An 18,382-nucleotide genomic window follows, 5' to 3' on the forward strand; every position below is an offset into this window, starting at 1 on the left:
CAGCTCCTGGGCTCAGGAAGCACTTTGGCAGCTCTGCGAGAAAAGCATTGTGGCTTCTCTGCTGCTCTCCAAGAAGCTGACTTGTCCAAGTACCAGCTGAGGCTTCCCTACAGCTGCAAAAATTCTGCAGTGCTCCCTTGCTGGAAGCTTCTTCCCAGCCCCCTCAAAGCCTGCAGAGCTGGCTGTGGGCAGACCACTGCCCTGGTGCTCCGCTTCCACTCCGGGGAGCGATTTGCAAAGGTGAGGGTCGGTGTTTGTGCTGCCAGAGGCAACAGAGCGTGAGAAGATGCAGTGCTTTTAGAGTCTTCTCAGGGATGGAGATAACTCCTCTGCATCATTCTGGGACAGGGAGGGGCGGGGCAGCACCGAGGTGTGCTGCAGTCCTGGAGCAAGGGCTGATGGCTGGAAGGGCCCTCAGATCTAGGTCCCAGCTGAGCTGTCCCTGCCTGTGGGGTTGTGCAGCAGCAGGTTCAACAGCTGCACCATTCCTGGTCCTGTTCCTTGTCACTCCCAGAGAAGCAGCCGAGATGCTGTGACCAGCAGCAGATGTACCTTTGGGTGCATGTAGTCACCAGAGGCTCCTGCTCCCTGCAGCATTGTGGCTGCTTTGCAGGAACGGGTGCCCCAGGGAGCTCGCACTGAGGAGAGGGTGCTGGAGCTGCCTGTGGGTGCCCTGAACAGACATTTGGATCTGGAAAGGTGTCAACTCAGGCTCCTGCTCTTCTCTTATCCACACCATGCTGAGAATGAAGGCTCCAAGGACTGAGGCTCCTTACCCTGCTTTATCTCTGCACTGGTGTCAGTGCTGTTGGTATGGTTTACTTAAGATAGCATAAATCCAGCATGGATGTCCCTGTTTCAGGCAAAGTGATTTTTTTTTAATACTAAACTTGAACTTAAATCTTCCTAGAGCCTTCAGATAAGAGCATATGCATCCTTCCTATCGTCCTGAACAATGTCACTTTGCAGTCAGCTTAAAGTGAAGTGGCACAGCAGACATTCACCTCCTGGGTTAGTGGAGGGTGCTTTTGATGGGTAAGGAGAATAAGAGCCATGAGCCCTTTTAGTTTTTCCAGCTGTGAATCCACAGGCTTAAACCCATCCCCATGAGAGTGGGTGCTGCAGGGCTCTGCGTGGTGGCCTTTGTTAGAGCAGAGGAAGATCTCCTGGGCTGGGTGTCCCTGTACATGGCAGTAGCCAGTGGAAAGTGTTACTGGGTGAGGGAAGTGAAGCTATGATTGCTGTCATGAGCTGTGGGGCATTGGTGGGTTGTGCTGGAGGTGAACATTGCAGCAAGAAGCAAAAAGCCTACTTGGTCACAACAGTCTGTGTTGGCCATAACTATCCTGGCACCTCCCTGCTGATGGGTGAGGCTTGTGCTTTGCATCTGCCACACACACATGCCACTGCTGTTCCCCTTCCCCTGGCCTGCATCACTGCACTCCTGCTTTGCTTAGCTTCCCAAGTGCTGCTTTCTGCCATCTCTTCTGCGGTGCCTGAAACTCAGGTTGCTGGAGGCTTGTCCCAGCCATCCCTAAGCTCTGCAGCAACAGTCTCCAGCTGGATCCCTCCCTGCTCAGCTAGGACAGTTGCTCAGGTCACAGAGATGTTGTCCACTGCCCTCTTTTACAACCTGACAAGTCCTCATAGCTGATTCCTCCATTCTCATCTGCACGAAGACTTTTGGACCCTGAATGAGACCAGGCTGGGGGGCTGCAGCCTGGCCAGTCCCAGGGCTTTAACAGCACCAGGACCTTTGGCAGTGAAAAATGATCTCCAGCTGCCTATGGTCAGCTTCTCAACTCTGAAGCACAGTGTTGATCAAGGCTTGCTGGCTATGGTCTTCATTTGAGAAAAATCCCTATCCCTTGGAAGTACCAAGAGGTTGGTGCATCACACTGGTTAGCAAATACTGCATGAGTACTTCGTCATTTAAGTGCTTTCTAGGCTTGCAGCTCTTCCTAATGAAGACACAGTAGGTCAAGCTTGCAGCCTCCTGTAAAGAGGCTGAGTGGCTGCACACGCCCGGCCAAGCATGTGGCTGAGGGTGGGCTGGGCAGGCAGTGTGGGAAGGATGCAGCAGGAAGGGGGAGATGCTGGGGCTGAGGTGCTGGGGCAGGAGATGACAGGGGTGGGGGTGGTGCTGGGTGAAAACAGGAGAACAAGGTGAGATGTTCAGAGGATGGCTGGGTGGTAAACCAGGAGGCGAGGGGGTGGGCCTGGAGCAAGGTGGGGGTAGGTCGGGAGGTAGACTCTGCATTGGAGAAAATCAGGACAGCATAGGAGACATCTGATCTATCCCTGCCCTTGGCAAGAGCAGCTCTACCTCACCTCATTCTGGCAGTGTGTCCCACCTGGTCTTAAACATTTTCCCAGGCCGCCTCTTGAGTGCTTCCTGCCCTTTCTGCCAGAAAGGTTTTCTTCTCATCCTGCCTTCCGTAGCCCCAGGGCTGCCTGAGAAGGACTTGCTCTTCCACCTCAGACCTCACAGGAGTCTTTCATGTGTTGGGATGCTGCTGTAGTTCCCATCACGCCTCTGCTCTCAGGATTCATGTGACCCAGCCTTCTGCAGGTTTTTCATGCCTGCTGGATTTTTCGAGGTTTCTGGTTGCTGCTGCTCCAGACTTTCTCCAGTAGGTCATGGCTGCTTAAGGCATTCTACAAGCCTCTCGCCCTGATAGAGCTGCCTCACAGCCATTTCAGATCTCTTCCTCCCCCATCACAGATTCCTTTTAAATTCAGATCCTGTCCTACTCCATGCTGCCATCTCTGTTATCCACCTCCCTCCCGTGTCACCTGCAAAATGCCACTCCCAGAGTGACAGTGAGCACAGCTCCCCAGTTTTGTCTTTCTGACCAGTTTTGTGCATTTAGTCCTGCAGGTCCATGCAGCCACAGGCTTGCCCCTTGCTCATGGGAGCTGTGCTGGGGCTGTGAAAGCCCTTGCTTTGGCAATGGGGCCCGTTGGTGGTGGCAGCAGGAGCCAGGATCAGCCAGGTGCCTGGCAGGGTGTCAGAGCCCCTTGTCTCAGGGGAAAGTCACTGGGCAGCGCAGGCACTGTGTGGGTAAGTCCTGCCTGGGAGAAACCCTGCTGTCTCCCCAGAGGTCACCATCACCTGGGGAACTTTTTGTTGCAGGCATTAGGGAGTAGAGGACTCTGCAGCTCTAAGGGGATGAGAACATCCAGGCTCTTCCTGAAATTCAGAGCTCCAGAACACAGGGATGGCACCACTTGCCTTTGTGTCCACAGTGGCATGCAGTTCTTTGCAGGAATGGGGTTTTGGCACAGGTTTTTCAGCCCCTCTGCTCCCTGCCAGCCCACAGGACACTCCTCCTGGCTCCTGCTGGCTGCAGTTTGAGGAGTGCCAGGCTCACTGCAAGCCATCCATAGCAGCATCCCACAGTGCCCAGCTGGGGCTGCTGGGATGACCCATGCCCCAGCACTGCAGGTTGGTGAAGGAACGCAGAACAACTGTAAGGTATTCAGGATGTTACAGAAACTAATATGTTTAGATTTTGGCTTGGTCAGGTCAAGCTGATTGGTGCCTTTGAAATCCTCAGTAAGACATGGAACTAGTCTTGTAAGGAGGGAGTTGGTGCAGGATGGACCCAGGCAGCTCAGGGGAGCATCTGTCATGAGGGATGCTGTGGTGGTCTCATGCAGTGGTACCAGTGGTTTGTGGCCAGGCACAACAAGGAGCCACACCATGTGGGGGTGATGGGCCGGACCCTGCCTGGCGGTCAGTGGCTATGCAAGGCAGCCCTTGGTGTGAGCTCTGCAGAGGACAATTGTCCCCAGGGGCAGTAGAGCTGGGAGCAGGGCTCCTGTTCACATCTGGATGCCTGGTGCTGAGGGTCCATGACCAGGCGGGGCCAGGCTGGCATGCAGGAGGATCAGCAAAGTGCTTTGAGAGACTCATCCACTGCCAGCGCTGATGCTGCCACAGCCCCACTTGCGTCTTCCCTGCCGCCCTAGCCCTCCCCAGGGAGGATCTGGGAAGGGGCCCATGTGAAGCAGCATCCTGGCACACTCCTGGGGCAGTCCTGCCCATGCCCTACACTGCCCTGGCTCTGGGAGAGGTGCAATGTGAGTAGCCAGCAGTGCTGTGGGGCACAGGTGTGGCCCCACTGTCTCTGCTATCATGCTATTTTTGAATTCTCTTTTTTTTTTTTTTCTGTTGTGTTCTTTACTTTCTTTTTTTTTTTGTTGTTGTTGTTTTGGTTTTTATTTCCTTTTGTTTTTTTCCTTTTTGTTCTGTCTCCTCGTGTTTGGTCCCTAGGAGCCAGCGCTAAGAAACAGGGCGAGGACTTAGCGGATAATGACGGTGATGAAGACGAAGGTATTTGTGTGCTCGAGGCTGCTACTGCATGACACGCCAAGCAGCTCCGTTTGCCATCCGCTGCCACCCCAGGGAGCCCTGTGTGTGTCTGTCTGCCGTGCCAGGCAGCTGCGCGGGGTGGGGGGCAGGCTGGCCGGCTGTGCAGGGCACCCAGGACCTTCCCCTCCTCCTGATGGTGGGGAAAGCTCATGGGGTTTTTCCTCTTTAGGAGAAGTTTGCTCCTGCTCGATTAGAGTGAGGGCAAGGGAGGAAGCATGGCAGCTTGGGAGGAGAGATGCCCTTGGGCACCTGGCCCATTTCACCCTGAGCCTGGTCACATCCCACCTCCAGCCTCATCCCTCCAGAGTCAGTGACGTGCATCTGGGAGCCTGCAACCTCCCCATCCACACCCTTGCCTGGCCCTGCCGTGAACACCTGGCACCCAAAGGGCATCTGGCCATGCACAGGAGACCCAGGCTCCACTTGGTTTCTGTTAACTTCTCTCCTTCCTCACCCAGTGGAAGTGAGGTCTTGCTTGCAAGCACCAGCCAAGAGCAAGTGGCCTTTCAAGCAGATGTGATTCTAGATGGACAAAGCAAGCTGCAGAATAGGCTATTTTTAGTAAACTCGGGTGGTTTGTCTGCAGGTTACGGAGTCGGCGTGTGTGGCTGCAGAGATGATGAGGATGGTAGGAGGAAGGGTTGGCCAGGGTGCAGCCCTAATGTGCTGAGGACAGGAAAGCCTCATGGTGTGCAGAAGGCCCAGGGCAGCTCGAACAAGGCCTGGCAGATGGCATTTAGGATCTGGGAAATAGATGAAAAGCTTTTTCCTTGGCAGTACTAAAACCCTGTTGTTTATTCCAGCTAACCTGTGCCCCATGATCTCTTGTACCAGGGCGTAAACTGGCATTCAGCCTAAGTGACTGGACTGTGCTAAATCCACACACACCAAAATGTGCTGCAGCAGTTGGGAGCTGTTTATTTCCTGGTACATCTCTGTACGTTGTTGCCATTCTGCCGTGAGGAGGACCCTTTGGACGTCAGGGAGTGGGTGCAGGATGGAGGAGAAGACATGGGCACAGGTTCCTGCTCCTCACATTTCAAGCAGGTGGTCCTGGAAAAAATTGTCCTGATGTAGCTCTGCTACACAGGCAATGTCTGTTCTGGAGGAGCTGCAAGCACTTTTTGCTCCCCTGGTCTGTGCATTTGTCTGGCCACATTCTGGCAATAGGAAAAGAGCTAGCACAGGTGCCAGGTTTGGCATAGCCTCATTCTCCTGGAGGGAAAAGGTTCCCTGTAAAGGAGGCCACCTTTAGCCATGCCATGGGCCACAGCTGGAGGTGAGAATGGCCACAGATCCCCATCAGCCTGGCCTGCATCCCCCTGCAATGGGCAAGCCACAGGGAGGAGTGGACACAGGCAGGGTTAGGTGGGTGTGAGAGAGCATGAACAGCCCGGATGGGCGCTGGCGTTGGTGTGGCTGTGCCCCAAGAGTCCCAGTTCTGGTGGGACGCTGTGCTGCACTGCTGACGGAGGCAGGCAGGGAGCAGCAGCTGCCTGGGGCAACTGAGGCCAAGCAGGCACTGCCAGCCCACCTGAGCAAGGTGCTGGGTGTGAGTGAGCACAAGGGAGGACAAAGTCCATCGGTGCTAGATTGCCAGCCCAGGACAGGGCTGGGCAGCACAGGCGGGACCTGTGGGACCTGGCAATGTCTCCACCGTGGGTGTGACTGCCTCCTCTGTGTGACATGGGCAAGATGCACCAGGAGCCCAAGCATAGGTGTTATTCCCTTGTGGGTGGCCATGGCTCCATGAGGGATCACCAGCCAGTGGGGCAGAAGGAACAGGATGTTCCCTGGACAGGAGAAGTCGAGAGAAGGAGCGTGGCTGCTCCCTGTCCTCTAGGCTCCCACAGTCTTTCCTCCCCGGGCCTCGGAGTCCCATTCCCCATCTTCACTCCATGCCTCATGCCCTGTCCTCGTCCAGATGCCGTGCTCACCTCCCTGACACGCACACCTGCATACACTGTCTGCCTCATCACCATGTCTGTGTCTGGGCACTGGGGTGCCGTGGGTTTACATCCAGACAGGCAGGTCTCTGCCTTCCCAGGGGAATGGGAAGGGGAAGTGGGAGAGTGAGACAATGGAGCACACATCAGTGCCCCCCCCTCCCCTTCTAGGTCCTGCACACCCCCATCCCTGCCCCCCTCCGCAATGCCAGCTCCCAGGACTCATGGAGTGCTTGGGTCCAGCCAAAGACAGAACATAGGGCTGCATCCTGGGGCTGGACTCTCTAACTCCCACCCACAGCAGACCTGATCTGGCTCCCACACAATGCCAGAGCCCAGCTCTCGGGAAGAGCAGCGGGGTCCAGCCAGCATCCCTCCCTCACGTGCTCAGACCCCTGAGGGGGACAGCAGTGTGGGGATAGTGCAGCAACAGCCACCTCCGGGAGAGGGACTGGCAGGGTTGGTTCAGTAGTGTTTGGCTTTGGGGGTCCGTGCTGTGGCCCCCAGGAGAGCTCTGGCTTTGGCTCCTAAGCCCCCTCACTGGTCCTGGCAGCTGGCATTGCCCTGGTACTTGGTCTGCCTGTCGGGCAGGGTGCTGCGGCCGTCAGTGCTGTCCTGTGTTTAACCACCTCTCCTTCCAGACATCCGGGACAGCGGGGCCAAGCCGGTGATGGTGTACATCCATGGTGGCTCCTACATGGAGGGCACAGGGAACATGATAGACGGCAGCATCCTGGCCAGCTATGGGAACGTGATTGTCATCACCCTGAACTACCGCGTTGGAGTGCTCGGTATGAGCTGGCTGGCGTGGTGTGAGCCAGGCAGTGGGACAGCCCTTGTGTCTGACCAGACTTGGACCAGCCAAAGGGGGTGGGAGGGGGGCGTGGGGCCTGGCGGGATGCGCTGTGGGCGCTGCCCCTGCCTTCTGCCCTGGCAGCCCAGCGGGTGCCGCGTGGCAGAGCCCCCAGCACACGGTCACAGCCTAGTCTGGGTTCTGGCACCAGCCCCCCCCAGCTCATTTACACAGACTGGCTCAACTGAAAGCAAATATTGGTTTGTGGTTAAATGAATAATAAATGTGTTTACCCAGCATCTCCTCTTGAGAGGGCTCAGAGCGGGGAGGTGCCAGCGGGTGCTGCCTGGCTGTCCTGGGGACCTGGCAGCTCTCCCTCCCTGGGCACAGGCTGCCTCCAAGCGAATTGCACTGCTGGGACCCCCTCAACAACCCACAGTGACGTGGCTGTCTGCAGTGAGGACCACAGAAGGGTGTCGGGTGCCATGCAGAGGAGGGTGGCAGTCCTGTTTCCAAAAGCACTGGTGACTTAGAGAGGCAAAATGAGGACAGAGGGTCAAAAGGCAGTGCAGTCCCCTGCCTGAAGCAGCAGAAACCCCCAGGGGCTGAGACACAGGAGGTTTGTGTGGAACATCACTGCTGCTTCCCTTAGCATCATGAGAACAAGGGGTGTAGAGCTTTTACGAAAGCTCCTTTCCAGCCAAGCTGCTGGGTCTCTGCCTCACCATCCAGCCTAGCATGGTGCTGTCCGTTGGAGCTGGGCTCCTCCCTGGTACCTGAGGCAGCACATCCCTCTAATGGCCTCCCATTAGAGCCCATAGTTTTTTGTGGAAGATGATAGTTAACCTATTTAGAACCTTTTAATGCTTTAGTCCTTTAAGATGGATAGGAGCAAAGTTAAGACACATGAGTCACAATAGGACATTAGACTTAAGTGGTGCCTTCATCATTTCCATTGAGGTGGTGCACCACACCCAGCCAGAGCACCTCCAAGTGCCAGCACAGCCCTGGGGCCGCTCCCTTTATGCTGGGGTTACTTGCCTGGATTTTAGCTCAGGCCCATGGTTTTGGCTTCCTGCTTAAAGTCAAAGCAAACGAAAGACTGATAACTTATCTTGGGTGTTTCCTGTGCTATTGAAAGCATTTCTCACCTTTTTCCTCACTGAGAGCCTTTGTGTTTTAAGCTGCAGTCAGTTCCTCTCTGCCCACCTCCTTACATTTATAGAGCCTCCCCCAGTCCACACTAGTCTGTGGAAAGCATTGGCTGTGCACACACTCGCGCTGCCTGCAGCCACTGATGCTTTCTGAGCTTTCCATGGAGCTCGTGTGAGATGTCTTGAGCTGTTCTAGCACAGGTGGTGGGATGGGTACCTTTGTGCTCTTTACCCTAGTACTGCTTGTTGTTGGCCAAAGAGGCTCCCCGAGGTTTGCAGCTGCTCTCTCAGACTTTCACCCCTCTGTGCTGTGCAGAGGGTGGCTGGATCTCAATGGTGACCCTGCTCCAGCTTAGAACTCACAAAACTCTCTTGGTAGCGTGGTCTCATGGTGGGATAGAGTCCCACAGAAGCTGCCGTAGGTCTGGGGAAGGGGGTGGGAAATCAGGACTTGCCCTGTCTCCTCATCCCTAACCGGGCTCCCCTTGGCCCCCAGGGTTCCTGAGCACGGGGGACCAGGCTGCCAAGGGCAATTACGGGCTGCTGGACCAGATCCAGGCGCTGCGCTGGGTCAGTGAGAACATCGCCTTCTTTGGGGGAGATCCCTTGCGGATCACTGTCTTCGGCTCCGGCATCGGTGCCTCCTGTGTCAGCCTGCTCACCCTCTCCCACCACTCTGAAGGTAGGTGTCAGCCACGCCTGAGGGTGCTGCAACTGCAAGCAAACGCCCTGCTGATGCTAACCCAGGGAGGGGAGCCCACCCGGGTCCTGCTGCCCAGCCTAACAAAGCCAGGGCTGCTTTCTGATCAGTCACTGGTGAGAGCCTGGGCCAGACTGAGAAACAAAACCTTCTCACCGTGAGCAGAAATAAGCTGGTGGCAGAGCATGTGGGAGCCGGGAATGGAATGGGTGCTCCCCTGCACAGGGCTGCAGCCCAGGGCCAGCACCTTGGCATGGGGACCCCTCCTGCAGTGTCCTGCCCTGGTGCTCAGGTTTTCCAAGTGCAGATATGGAGGGGGTGTAGGGCATCATTCAGGGCACGGGGAACAAGGATCTCAGTGCTAGGAAAGGTATTTATACTGGAATAGAGGGGAAGACAGAGCATCCCAGACATCCCTCCTGAGCCTGGGGAGGCATGGGGGGCTCTGTGTTGTGAGACTGGGAGAGCTGGAAGTGTTGTGCCTAGCAAAACACAGGTGGAAGTAATATGATTAATATCTGTAAATATAGCACAGTGTTTACTCTAAATAAAGAAGGGAATTATTTATGCTAAAAGACTGTGTTGGAATAAGAGCAAATGCATGTAAATCACCTGCAAAGACATTTACATCAAGCACTGAGGGGGGAAAAAATTAACTGTGAGACTAGAGGTGTTTTTGATAAACTTTCTAAAGGAAATTATAGGAGCAAAGCCTGAAGTGCATATGGTCCACAGGGGAGCAGCCTGTCAGGGGCCTGCTCATGAGCTTTATGTGAGGGTGCAGCCATCTTCCAGTGCTGTGCCCCCAGGTGTGATACTGAGGAGAAAAGAACATGTGTGAGCAGCAGACATAGGCATAAGTCTGCCCTTCAGAGACAGCAAATTACACTCGAAGCTGATGTGAAGAGCTGCTGCCCTGCTCAACAGCCTGGGAATCACACAGGAATGGAGATCTCCAGAACCTCAGCAGGGCCGATGGCTGATGATGGGGAGTCTTTTACAGGCTGAAAGCTCCCGCAGAAAGAAAAAGTGTTTTCTCTGCCCAGATTGAATGTAAAAGGCTGGGGAGGGAACATTATGTGTAATGCATTCTCAATGCTTCTAAGCGTGCTCCTTTCCATCATAGGTATGCAGGAGAGTGTGCTTGGCTGCCCAGGTGGCCCCAGCCTCTTGCAGAACGGAGCAGCATGGAGAGAGGTTGAGGGTGGATTGGAGGGGCTGCTCCTTGTGACTTTTCAGCCTTTAAAAATAGTCCTGCCTGTATATGCACTTCTCAGGTGATGCTACACTTAATGCCACTAAGCCCTGCACCTGCATGACGAATCCTTTGCTGCCTCATCCATCCCAAGTGCCTCTGGTGTGGCCCCCCTGTATCTCAGAGGTGCTGAGTGTCCAGGTGCTGGGGCAGGAGAGCTGCTGCTGGCTGTAAATGCAGTCAGGCAGGAGGGAAGTGCTCAGTTCTGCAGCCAGTGTCTCATAAAGCCAAATGGCCCTAAAATGACCTCAAAAAATTCCCTGTGCCAAAGCACCCATATCCCCAGGGACGGGTAGCTGGCTCTGGAACATGGCGTGGGAGCAGTGCTAAGTTGCAGCCTGGCAGGTGGGTTTGTTTTTACTGCATCAAAATAAAACTTCCCATCACATGTGATCACATGCTATTAATGCTGTTAATAAGCTGCTGATTTGTGCCTGCTCTGCCAGGTGCTGCAAGAGGCAGACACTGGAGGATTGGGACAGCACATGCTAGGTCTGGCTTCTGGGAAAATCCACAGCTCCCTGCCAGCTTCAGGCCTTGTAGGGTCACTCTGATTCCTCATCCGTGACCAAAGTGCTGTTTTTCTCCCCAGCTAGCCATACCAGGGCAGGAACAGTCTCTGCCAGACAAACTTTTTGTGCTTCCTTTGCCCCATCTCCTTCTCCGAGGGGACTTCTGCCCTTTGCTGCCAGCTTCAGATCTCAGTTGGACAAGGCACCCAGCACCCTGCTTTGAGCAGGGCTTGTCCCAGACACCCCCAGAAGTGTTTCCATTCTCAGTTATTGGGCAAAGCAAAGAGGAAATAGGAGCTGGCAGCAGCTGGTGGCAGTCTGCAGCTCCAACCACCCTATGGCAGAGCCCTGGCCCCACCATTTGATTCCACTGTGCCATGGCAGCCAGTCCTGCAGGAGGCAGGGTGTGTGTTGGGAGCCTCACCGTGGAGGGGAACAGGAAGGAAAGGCAGAACTTCATTTTCTTGCCTGGACCTCAGCAGGCTGGAGAGGTCCAGTGTGGACTGCAGGGTGCTGATGCCTCCCTGGGGTGTTTGTCAGGCTTCAGTCAGGTACTGGCATGGAGCAGGAGGACATGATGAGTCTGGGCTCTCACAGGGTCCTGGATCCTCCTGGATCAGGATGTGGCCATGCAGAGACAAGGCAAAGGGGCTCCATCAGGGACATGACCAGCTATTAGTGACATCATCTGCCCTGTACTTCCCCAGGCAGTGGTGGGCAGGGCCAGAGCCCAGCCTGGTGGGTCTGTCTGGGAAGTGATGCTGCTAGCACAGTGCAATAGCTGCTGCTGGGACAGCATCTCCAGGGAGCCAGGAAACCCCATCCTGCTCCTTGGCACGTGGATGATGGCGCAGAGCAAGCAAGCTCATGGCCAGTCTCCAGTCTGTGGGCTGGGTATGGCTTTCTAGGGCACCACGAGGTGACAAACAGAGCTTGTGACTTCTGTTTGTCCCAGTGCATGGGACTGTATGTCAGGTACTTGGCAGAGTGAGGACTGTGCGTGCAGACAAGAGCTCTGGACATGGTGGCTGGGAGCCAGGAGCCTCTGAACACTTCTGTTGCGGGAAGGTGCTGCTCTGCTTCCCTGCAGAGTGGCACAGCCTTGGTTGCACAGGGGTTCTCTGCGTTTCAGGGTGCCGGGGCAGGCCCATGGCCACCACGCTGCTGTGCCAGCACCATTCAGAGATCACCTGAATCACCACGAGGGAACAGTCCCTCATGGCGAGCAATTGCTGGGGTCTGGCAGGGGTGCAGGCAGCACTTGGGGTGCAAAGAGGGCTGGTCAGAGAGCAGGGACCCCTGGGTGCACTCTGGACTGGCTGCCTTTCACAGCCCAGAGGTTCTGCTTCCTCACCACCCTTTGTATTCTGAGCACAAGCACCATTGACATAGGACTGGAGCAAAGCCATGCATTTCTCTGCCTGGGCCAGGGCCTTTGTGGCCTCGTTTTCCAGGGCGAAAGTCCACTCCCTCTGTGTTCTTGGTGGCAGAAAGGCCCTCTTTGTGCATCTGGCAGCGTGCTTCTGCGGGGCCGGATTGGCACTGAGCAGCCCCAGCTGGGCAGGAAGCAGCAGGGAGGGGGTCGAGGGGGACTCTGACAAAGCGGTGGGGTGGGACACGGCAGGGTTAAGTGTCCCCAAGCAGGCATTAACCCTCCCACTGCTGCCAGCCCACAGCCTAGCTCCTCAATGAACCTGGGCTGGAGGATGGTGCTGAGTCAGGGCAGCATGTGCCCCTCGGGGGCTCAGGTCCACATCCTTGGAGTGGCCAGTGTAGCACGGGCTGCTCAGCAAGGCCAGGATGTGATGCAACCATGGCCCCTCTTCTCTGCACATCAGAACAGGGATGCTGGGTCATCCCCTGCAATAGGATCCTCGGGGAGCACAGCAGCCCTTGGTTGCTTCCAGGGGCACCCACTTGCATTCCCAGCTGTCATCCTGCCATCCCCACAGCTGCCCTGAGCTGAGCCCCCTGTGTGAGCCCAGCTCAGCAGGCAGCACAGCTCAGGGACAAGGCCAGGTGTAGACTGGAGTGCTGGGTCCTTACAGGGGTACAAGAACATCAATCCCTCCTCCATGCTGCATCCTGCACTGCAGCACCGGGATGCTGGAACCCTGCTGAGAGCTTCCTCCACTCCTTGCCTGTATTGCAGGTCTCTTCCAGAGAGCCATCATCCAGAGTGGCTCCGCACTCTCCAGCTGGGCTGTGAACTACCAGCCTGTGAAGTACACCAGCATGCTGGCTGACAAGGTGGGCTGCAATGTGCTGGACACCGTGGACATGGTGGACTGCCTGCGGCAGAAGAGTGCCAAGGAGCTGGTAGAGCAAGACATCCAGCCAGCTCGCTACCATGTGGCCTTCGGGCCAGTCATTGACGGGGATGTGATCCCGGATGACCCAGAGATCCTGATGGAGCAGGGCGAGTTCCTCAACTATGATATCATGCTGGGGGTCAACCAGGGTGAAGGGCTGAAGTTTGTGGAGGGTGTGGTGGACCCTGAGGACGGTGTCTCAGGCAGTGACTTTGACTACTCAGTTTCCAACTTTGTAGACAACCTGTACGGCTACCCTGAGGGCAAGGACACCTTGAGGGAGACCATCAAGTTCATGTACACGGACTGGGCCGACCGGGACAACCCCGAGACACGTCGCAAGACTCTGGTGGCCCTCTTCACTGACCACCAGTGGGTAGAGCCATCGGTGGTGACAGCTGACCTGCACGCACGCTATGGCTCCCCCACCTACTTCTATGCCTTCTACCACCACTGCCAGAGCCTGATGAAGCCTGCATGGTCTGATGCAGCCCACGGGGATGAGGTGCCTTATGTGTTTGGGATCCCTATGATTGGCCCCACAGACCTCTTTCCCTGCAACTTCTCCAAGAACGATGTGATGCTCAGCGCTGTGGTGATGACCTACTGGACCAATTTTGCCAAGACAGGGTGAGTGGGGATGGGTGCCGTGCCTTGGGGGTCTGCACTCACTGCAGCTCCACTCTCTGGAGCTGTGCTGTGGTTGGGGGGCAGTTATCATGCCTGGTATGGGACACTGAGCTCCCTGTATCCAGAGGTCTCCATGTGCTGCACCTTCACTGGGGCCATGGCATCAACCACAAAGCAAGAAGCTTAGATCATGGCCAGTCCCTGGGACAGGACCCAGCCAAGCCACAGGGGTGGGGAGGCTTGTTGGCCCTGGTTATCGTAGGTGAGGCTTCACCCAGGGTTGGGTGCTGCTCAGTCATTCAAGATCTTTTGCCAGCCCACCCTGTGCCAGCACTGGCAAATGTCCCTTCAGTTTCTGTGTCTGCATCCAGCTCTCCCTTTTTGCTTCTTTGGCTTTTCCTAGTTCTGTTCTGCCTGTGTTTCACAGGGACCCCAACAAGCCTGTCCCCCAGGACACCAAGTTCATCCACACCAAGGCCAACCGGTTTGAGGAGGTGGCCTGGTCCAAGTACAACCCCCGTGACCAGCTGTACCTGCACATTGGGCTGAAGCCACGGGTACGCGACCACTACCGGGCCACCAAGGTGGCTTTCTGGAAGCACCTGGTTCCCCACCTGTACAACCTGCACGATATGTTCCACTACACCTCCACCACCACCAAAGTGCCACCACCTGACACCACACAGAACTCCCACATCACCCGCCGGCCCAACAGCAAGATCTGGACCACCAAGCGCCCCGCCATCTCGCCCGCCTACAACAGCGAGAACGGGAAGGAGAAGTGGAGCCCAGAGCAAGAGGCGGGCACGCTGCTCGAGAGCCCCCGTGACTACTCCACTGAACTGAGCGTCACCATCGCTGTGGGTGCCTCCCTCCTCTTCCTCAATGTGCTGGCCTTCGCCGCCCTCTACTACCGCAAGGACAAGCGCCGGCAGGACACGCACCGGCAGCCCAGCCCCCAGCGTGGTGCCTCCAACGACATTGCCCATGCACCTGATGAGGAGATGCCCTCCTTGCAGGTGAGCCAGGGGCACCACGAGTGTGAAGCTGTGCCATCCCATGACACCCTGCGCCTGGCTGCTCTGCCCGACTACACCCTCACCTTGCGTCGCTCTCCAGATGACATCCCACTTATGACCCCCAACACCATCACCATGATCCCCAACTCGCTGGTGGGGCTGCAGACCCTGCACCCCTACAACACCTTCACCGCCGGCTTCAACAGCACGGGGCTTCCGCACTCACACTCCACCACCAGGGTATAGCTGCCCGCCGCCGGCGCACACGCATGCACGCACGCACACACACGCAGCAGACACTGGCAGAGGGACTGGCGGGGCCCACGGAGCCCCCAGATGGAGGGGCAGTGCCCACGGACGGTGCAGCTCCCAGCTCAGAGACTTGTGGGGTCCCAGAGTGGCCCCAGTGCTTTCTTTTGTTCCTATCTAACTTTTGAGAAGTGCTTTGACTCTCCTGGCCTCAGGGCCCCGTGGGTTGCCCCGGGACGCCAGTGGGGTGCAGGAGGGACACGGTGTAACCCTGCACAGCCCACCCATGCAGGTGGGCAGGGGTACCCCACTGTCAATGGCCACGGGGCTCCCAGTGCCATCGCGGTGCCTCCTAGTTGGGTGATCACATGCCCAGTGCTCAGCCCACCAAGCACCCTGGGACTGACAAGGAACGGGACTGGGCATCCCTCTTGGCCAGTGCCCAGACATCCCCAGGCATCTTGGCAGCCCTGGAAAAGGCTCCTTCACTGTGCTGAGAAGTGGCCCCAGGCCATGGTGCTCTAGGCAGAGGGAATGGGCAGGGTCCAGGGACCTGGCCTTGTGCTGGATGCAGGCACTGGGGCTGGTGCCGGGGCTCAGGGACCCTGGAGTGGGACCCTGGGCTGGAGCCGTGGCACCTCAGCCCCTCTTTGCGCTGCAGAGAATCTCTTTTGTGTCAGTCATTTCTCTTTGCAGAGACGTTTTTTAAGCAGATCTTTAGTTCTTTACACACTAACGGAGTCGCCGCGTTTTGTCCTTTGTAAAGATTTTAAAACCAAGTGTTCTTGATATAAAATAAAAAGCCAGTTAGAAGCCAGCGTGTGCGCACGGTGCTGGCCCCCCATGGCGCCCACCTGCCGTGGGTGGGCACCAGGCAGGGCAGTGCCTCTCGCACTGTGGGGCTGCACTCTTTTGTATTTTTTGATATTCTCCCTCCTCTGTCACCTGTGCCCACGTATCTCAGCCAAAAAGCCTATCCAACGGCCTGCCTGCGAGCACCCCCGTCCCAGTCCCTCACTGCCACCACTGGCCAGTGCCACCCACCGTCCCGTGTGGGCATCACCTGCTCCAAGCACTGTCTGTTCACTCCCATGAACCCAGGACAGCCCCTCATGCTCCCCACCCTGCCCTGCTCCCCCAGGAGCATCCCACATCCCTTCACCACTGCCCCAGGGCTGTGCTGTGCCCTCCCTGCCCATGCTGTTGCCCTGGTTTGCAGCCTTTGGCAGGAGTGGAGTAACAGCAATAGGGTGAGCCGCTCACCAACATCAAAACTGCCTCCTAGGTCGCTTCCACTGGGGCCTTTACCCCATCGTGGGGTGACCCCAGCTCCAGCATCCAGGACGTGCAGCTGGAACAGACGCCTGGGTAGGAACTCTGGGGGTGATGCAGCCTGTGTGGGGATGGGAACACCTGTGCTGGGGCATCTGTTGGGCTGTTCTGGACACAGAGCCACACGTGGCTCTAGGCAAGTGGCTTTGGTGTGGTTGGGCATGGAGAAGGAGCTGCAGGGGATCCCAGGTGGGGCACCACAGTCTCAGCCCCCCAAGGTGAGCACTAGCACCTGGGGCCTGGGGAAGCAGGAGAAAGGGACAGGTCCTTGTGGGGACACTGTATCTTGTCCCTGTGCAAGACGGTCCGGCCGGCAGACGCTGCCCGTGCTGGCGGCCGTGACGCACCGGTGCCGGCTGGCCCTACTGCCTGGGCCAGCGCATCGACGGCCCTGCTGGCCCTGCTGCCCGGGGCCAGCGCAGCAACGGCCCTGCACCCTGCCCCGGCCCCACCCCGCGCAGGGCTGAGGGTGAGGATGCTCGTTGGAGAATGTATTTATACCCCGTCACCCGCGCAGAGTAACAAATTCCAAATAAAACAAAAGTGATATTTTTAATAGCAGTGTGTCTCGCCTCTTCCATGCAGGGCCCAGGGACTGCAGGGCTGGGTGGGGTGCCCTGTGCTGGTCCTCATGTCCCTGGCACCCACCCCACAGAGTCAGCAGGAGGACCCTGGTATCATCCGACCATGTCAGAGTGCTGGATCCCCAGTGCAGCAAGCTGGCACCATACCATCCAGGGCTGCCAACACCAAGTGCCACAGTGGGGAGGTGTCCTCACATACCCCCAGCCCTGCTGCCCCCAGCACTGGGACCCCTTGTGGGAATGCATCTGTCCCACAGTCCCCTCCCTCCAAACTTCTTCAAATCCCTTCCCCAGCCTTTCCCAGCTGAGCTCCCCTCCCCCTACTTGCCAAACAGAAAAGCTGCTGGTTTCATTTCTTTTTAATGTAATTTCAACTGGAGTTGCCATGGAAACCAGGAACGGAATGGGGGGGCTAAATTGCCTCCAGGCAGCGTGCAAACACTGGAGCCAGGGCCGAGGCCCCGAGCCAGGGGAGCTGGGGCAGGCAGGGGCACAGGTTGTGCAGGAAGCTGAGGGTGGAGCTCTGCCCTTCTCCCCCCGGGGGACCTTTGTAGCTCCAGTGCCATGGGCGTATGTCACCCTGTTCAGCACCGTGCTCCAGACCCTGTACTGGACCCCTCTAGAAGCCCTAGTGCTGCCCATTGTGGCATCCCACAGGGTGCTTAGTGCCCTCTCACAGGGGGATGCCTTTCTGCCCCAGATTAGGGGCTTGCCCTGCCCTTCCGTCCCCTCTCCTCATCCTTGCACAGCCCCAGCTGCATGCTGCCACATGTGCCAGCATGGCCAACCCAGCTAGGAACCCAAGGCAAGCTGGTGACAGACAACCACTGCTATTATGCTACTGCCTTTGCAAAACTCCTGAGGCTGCCATCTGTCCAGGGTGTCCTTGACCATCAACAGCTTTTCTTTGGAGATATGGCAAAGCTCAAGGGACACTGTATCCCAGAGGGTATGAACAGTTAACATCTGCGTGACAATTATGGGACATCCCCTGCTTCAGGGGACATGTTTAGGGCTGTTGGCAAGGAGAATCATAAGGGAACTCGACTACAAAGTTGTCCCTGGTATGGGAGGCAGTGAGTGACCTGTAGTTGGCCACTGCTTGCTCGAGGATCCACAGCCAGCAGGAGGGCAGGGATGCTGCTCTTCACAGAAGCATCACTGGGATAGTGCCCTGGTCCTGCTACCCACACCTCTGATGCACCCAGGACACAGGAGAGCAGACTCACAGGCAGGCAGGCAGGCAGGCAGGACAAGCTGTTAAGTCTTACGCTACAACCCCTTCTGGCCTGTGCTGCAGCAGCACAAAGGATTTCTGTGCTCACCCACTGCCAGTGACCTTCCTGGCAGTTGACTCAGAGCAGAGGGTTTTGTCTCTCTGAGAACAGCAGCCTGGATCCAGGAATGCCTGTGCTGCTGCCAGTCCCAGGCTGGAAGCCCAGCAGCCCCTGTACTGCAGTGGCCATCCAGTGACAAGGTTGAGCCATTCACAAGGCCAACCCTGCCTGGAGCAGAATG

At 57.0% G+C, this 18,382-nt stretch overlaps 1 protein-coding gene across 3 annotated transcripts in view; it reads left to right on the top strand.

The window, feature by feature from the left end:
• The window catches only part of NLGN3 (neuroligin 3), a 39,158-nt gene extending 22,320 nt beyond the window's left edge, over nucleotides 1-16,838 (top strand). For 2 of the 3 annotated variants that reach the window (XM_014877202.2, XM_014877205.2), the window contains exons 3-7: nucleotides 4,280-4,339; nucleotides 6,966-7,115; nucleotides 8,768-8,953; nucleotides 12,891-13,680; nucleotides 14,108-16,838. In XM_014877202.2, the coding sequence (XP_014732688.1) occupies nucleotides 4,280-4,339; nucleotides 6,966-7,115; nucleotides 8,768-8,953; nucleotides 12,891-13,680; nucleotides 14,108-14,945 (2,024 nt within the window). In that variant the 3' untranslated portion in view covers nucleotides 14,946-16,838. The remainder of the gene's footprint in view (nucleotides 1-4,279; nucleotides 4,340-6,965; nucleotides 7,116-8,767; nucleotides 8,954-12,890; nucleotides 13,681-14,107) is intronic. The other variant, XM_014877203.2, reaches the window with a different exon arrangement.
• Nucleotides 16,839-18,382: the final 1,544 nt, after the last annotated feature.

Source organism: Sturnus vulgaris, chromosome 14 (assembly GCF_052056855.1).
Source record: "Sturnus vulgaris isolate bStuVul1 chromosome 14, bStuVul1.hap1, whole genome shotgun sequence".
Classification (NCBI taxonomy): Eukaryota; Metazoa; Chordata; class Aves; order Passeriformes; family Sturnidae; genus Sturnus; species Sturnus vulgaris.